At 38.9% G+C, this 5,000-nt stretch overlaps 2 protein-coding genes across 2 annotated transcripts in view; both read left to right on the top strand.

Moving 5' to 3' along the window:
• Positions 1 to 3,474, top strand: part of LOC138042823 (uncharacterized) — an 8,342-nt gene extending 4,868 nt beyond the window's left edge. Inside the window, exons 4-5 of the mRNA XM_068888845.1 lie at positions 238 to 333; positions 2,685 to 3,474. Coding sequence (XP_068744946.1) covers positions 238 to 333; positions 2,685 to 2,789 — 201 coding nt within the window. The 3' untranslated portion in view covers positions 2,790 to 3,474. The remainder of the gene's footprint in view (positions 1 to 237; positions 334 to 2,684) is intronic.
• A 262-nt stretch (positions 3,475 to 3,736) lies between these two features.
• LOC138042821 (N-acetylated-alpha-linked acidic dipeptidase 2-like) overlaps positions 3,737 to 5,000 on the top strand; it is a 13,914-nt gene continuing 12,650 nt past the window's right edge. The window contains exon 1 of the mRNA XM_068888842.1: positions 3,737 to 5,000. This exon is cut by the window's right edge and continues 230 nt beyond it. Within this exon, the coding sequence (XP_068744943.1) occupies positions 4,956 to 5,000 (45 nt within the window). The 5' untranslated portion in view covers positions 3,737 to 4,955.

Here is a 5,000-nt window from a genome sequence, read left to right as displayed (position 1 = left end):
GCTTTCTGATGGGCAAACGAGAAAGCTCTTCTTTCCCACTTGCTCTACAAAGAGGGCCTGCTTGCAGGTTAATTGTTGCAAAAATTTTGAAAAAAGTTTCTAAAGGCTTTTTAAGTTCTCAGGCAATTCAGCATCGTAACATGTTAGTTTAAACTCTGATGAACCCTTACGTGTGTCTGTGCTGCTCTTTCCTCAGAATCGTCTCCTATTTTATCTAATAGCTCCTCTGTTTAATAGGTTTTTAAACATGTTATGAAAACTGGTGGTGACAACTGCACTTTGACATCAAATGCACTTCTCTTTGAAACTGAAGAACTCCTTGTGGGAAGAAAGGTTTGTTCCATTATTGATATTATTATTGTAATTATTGTCATCATCATCATCACTGATCAAGTATTATTATTGTAAGTACAGATAATAATTATCTGTACTTACAATAATAATGATAATAATAATAATAATAATAATAATAATAATAATAATAAGTCTAGATCTTGTGATAAAATTGATTAAAAAGACAAACGCAACTAGATTCATTTTGACAACGTTTCGACATCGTCCGATGTCATCGTCAGGCAATGAATTTTAATCGGATGAAGCATAACTTATAGTACAAGAACAATAGAACAATAGAACAATATATACAATAGTACGCTAACAAAAAATGTGAAATCTAAGTAAATAGTTTTGCCCTGACAGAGTCTGACTGTACGTCAACGAATTGAGGAACATAGATACTCAGCTATCGGGAGGCACCGCCTAGCAGATCATGGCCAAACAACAGCACCCCCAGCGGCGAGTTTTAGTGTCTTAAAGAAATGCGCATCGAAATTTGATTGCTTAATTCATGAGATGTTCTACATCAAAGAATTGAAACCATCACTTAATGTACAGTCAGACTCTGTCAGGGCAAAACTATTTACTTAGATTTCACATTTTTTGTTAGCGTACTATTGTATATATTGTTCTATTGTTCTATTGTTCTTGTACTATAAGTTATGCTTCATCCGATTAAAATTCATTGCCTGACGATGACATCGGACGATGTCGAAACGTTGTCAAAATGAATCTAGTTGCGTTTGTCTTTTTAATCAATAATAATAATAATAATAATAATAATAATAATAATTGATTTATCCCTACTCTTGAGCTGCAAACTATTCAACTGATCTTTACGTCAGTGCAGAAGATATGAAAATAAGGATGCTGTAAGGATTAGTTACAATCATCAAGACATTTCTCCAGTACCATATGACAGGGACATGCTGCAATAGCCACAGATTAGAATATAACTCACCTTTTCTCTGGAAAGGAGAGATTGAAGGCACAGAGGCACTGGCCAGTGAAGAGTTCGTGGTCTGCCAAGTCACTGGTTCTTGCCCTTGTTTCAAGTGGTAGTCCTTTGGTGGTCCTCTTCCTCCAAAACAAACATTTTGTAACAATATTGCTCTTGAGTCCGAAAACAGCAGACAGATATAGGTACTTTTAGGAGCAGGCATACCTCAAATGACTGGTGCACACTTTGACAGGCAGAGGTTACAAGTTCAATTCTCAATGACCTCAACGTTAATTTCGACTTTCCTCTGATTTGTGTAGCTGTATCTTTAAATACCCGATCACTGACAGAGGGAGGGGGGGTAAAGGGTGCAGCATTGGAGTCTCATAGCTGAAGGAACTACCGACATTAAATAAAGTGACTTAATGCCTTTTACCTTTACGAAAAGGCCACTCCTTTATTCTCATTTACATTACTTTAAAATGGTGCTATTAAGGACATGAAAGAAACCATGAGAGTACATCAGATGACACTAATGTTTGTTGCAAGCTTGGCGACCTTTCAAGACAAGGTGTCAAGAGAAGGATATCTTTTTAATTGAGAGGCTTGAAAGGGTTTTCCACTGATAACAATGGGTTTTAAATGGAAAAGAGATTACAGCACAGTCGATCCTTACAGCAAGGCAACGTTTTGATAGTTCTCCATTTCTATTGATATTGCAAATTTTTGATAGTTTTTGTTAGGTCCAAGTTGTTGTCATGGTAACGATATAGCGCTGAAAACATCTTAAAAACTAAATCAATGGCCTTTTTATTTCAAATGTCGAAAACCCAATAAATCCTCATTGCCTAATGCGTGATTAGAGAGAAAACAACTATTCACTCGAACTTCAATTACTTATGATAAGGTGGAGAGAAATTGAACTGTCTAATTTGTTTGAAAACGTTTCTCGCCTCATTTTTTTATTTCGGAAAAGTCAAATTTCAGCCGCGTAAAACATGTATTTTACGTTAACTGGTTATAACTTCGCCTCTGTAAGGCCGCACGAGTTGCGCTAAGTCTATAAAATTGGCAGTCGCTTGTCTCAATGCCTGAAATGACGTCACAAACTGTTTTGCATTCCACTTTTTAAAAGAATTTTTGCAATGCAAAGTAGTTTTTGACGTCATTTCAGAAATAAACCCATTCCTCTAACCCTCTCGGCCTTGAGGTAAGCGAGTGCCAATTCTTTACGCATCTGATGCGGCCTTCTAGAGGCGAAATCGCAACCACATAACATCTTTTATGGTGATGAAATTTATAAAATCACTCTTAACATGGTTGAGAAAGAAGAAACAATTGGTAGGAAGCTATTTGCAACCAGACTATGTTCATAGAGTTGATTGGCTGCATGTGGTTTTGTTGTCAGGCCCAGAGACATGTGATGAAGTATTGTCGACCCGAGCTGAGAGGAAAGGAGAGTATAGTGTGCTCAGGACACTTGACAATCCATTGCGAGGATCAGATAGATTGACATCAGAACCGGGGCTCCAAACCAGTTTATGAGAGAACCCTCCCCCCCCCCCCCCCCCCGTCCCAAACCTCTGTTTATACTACATCGCTTGTCACTGCAATCTGGTTGAACACTCTGATCCGATCTTACGCGTTCAAACTGAAAAGAAACTGTATATCAGTGCAGTATATCACGCTACAGAAGCAAGGAGTTATTTTTAAACGGTGCTATTAAAGACATGAAAGAAACTATGAAAGTACATCAAAAAGTAACCACGGAAGTGACCCCAATGTTTGTTGCAAGCTTGGCGACCTGTCAAGACAAGGTGTCAAGACGAGGATAGCTTTTTAATTGAGAGGTTGCGTTGCATCCACCACGTTTTAACCACTATTAGATATTGTCGCACATGCCTCGGTTGTTCGAAGGGTGGATAACGCGGTCTACCGCATAAATCACTATCCAACAGATACACACTAGCAAAACCAATTGAGTTATCCAGTGGATAGTGATTTATATAGTGGATGGCGCTATCTACCCTTTGAACAAATGGGCCCAAATGACACGCATCTCCTCGATCCAACTTCTAGTTTTATTGGATTGGTTGGGGAGCAGCACTGTTAAGTCACAGGAAATAACTGTTACAGTCAAGTCAGTCTAAAAAAAGAAGAAAGAAAGTGTTTGTATCCGAAACAAGTAAGTTTTAAGGCGCCGTTACACTGTGAAATGTTTCGTGCAATTTGCTTCGCAATGTTTTGGCGACATTGTGGCAGGACATGCAAGTTGCACGAAACATTTCACAGTGTAACATACCCTACAACCGCCAAAATCGTTGCGAGACAAGTCGCAAAAGCCGTTGCCGAAAGTAAAATAAGTTCTACTTTTCGTGCAACTTGTCTCGCAACGATTTTGGCCGTTGCAGGGTATGTTAATTACACAGTGAAATGTTTCGGCAACTTGTCCCGCCACAATGTCGCCAAAACATTGCTAGACAAGTTGCACGAAACATTTCATAGTGTAACAGCGTCTTTAGAATCGCCTATTTTTGTTTTCAGATTTTTGCGGGCGCCCCCTTCTTGAAGAACTGTGACGTGTTACGGTTGCCCTATTGTCATTACACAAAAGCTCTTTGTGTCAGAACAATAGGGCAACCTTAACACGTCACAATTATTCAAGATGGCGGCGCCCAAGAAATTTGAAAGTGAAAATAAGCGATTTTAAAATTCACTTTTCTTGATATAAACACTGTTTTAAAAAAACTTTGAACAAATTTGTTTGTAAACTTATTCTGTCGTAAGAGTGGAGGTTCTCTTTAAGTTCAGGCTCAGATAACACTGCTGACAGAAAGAAAAAGATGAAGGGGTCTGAATGTGCATGGGAGAAGCCAGAGCTGCAAGCGGGCTTCAGGCGTGATAAGGGCGGATGAATATGTGACTAAGCAATATTCACTCGAGCTATTCCATAAACGAGGTTTAGTGCAGAGTTAAGCAATACATTTAGCTTGCAAAAAGCCAAGGAATTTGAAAAAACCTATCAGGTATACCCTTCTTCAGAGTTGAATGATCCAAAAAAGCAATCAATGCGTTCAAATTACTTTCCTGAGAGAAAAACTGTATTAAGAAAGTCCTAAAGGGCTTAAAAGCCCTCAATTTTTCGTTTCAACTGAAATGAACCCTATATTTATGCTCTGTCGGATAGTGATTTTCTAATAGGGCCTCCCCCTGTTATGAAGTTTTCGTCATTGATTCCGACTTTCCCATCAATTATGTCTTACCAATTTCTTAGCAGAGTGACTACTTCACTCGAGACAATAAAGGACGTTTCCGGCTTTCGGAGAGGTTAATGAAACGGAGTGTTTCAACAACCGGCACTCGACTTGACACTCGAAGCGACCCGATGTCAAAACTCACGAGCAATGCCTTCCCGTTTCGCGTAGATTATATTGTTTAGTTTGAATATTAACATCTTTTTGCAATGTATTCTTTGAAGCTTGTTGTCTCGCTCAAATCCGTATTTAGCTGTAAATGAGACAATGCTAACTTCGTTAACGTTTTCAGTGTACATAGACCCTAAGTAAACGAAATGCGTCCATGCGTTCCGCTTACGTGTTTACCTTCTGGCAGGTATCGGCAGGCTTCAGTTGCGAAAAGCAGGTCCGATTTTTAAAGTGTCACGAGTCTCAGTGGTACAATGGCCATAAATACTACAAAGAAAACATCCTCTGAAAATTGCCCC

The sequence above is a fragment of the Montipora capricornis genome, chromosome 3 (assembly GCF_036669925.1).
Source record: "Montipora capricornis isolate CH-2021 chromosome 3, ASM3666992v2, whole genome shotgun sequence".
Lineage (NCBI taxonomy): Eukaryota > Metazoa > Cnidaria > Anthozoa > Scleractinia > Acroporidae > Montipora > Montipora capricornis.
This window is presented reverse-complemented; position numbering and strand designations above follow the sequence as displayed.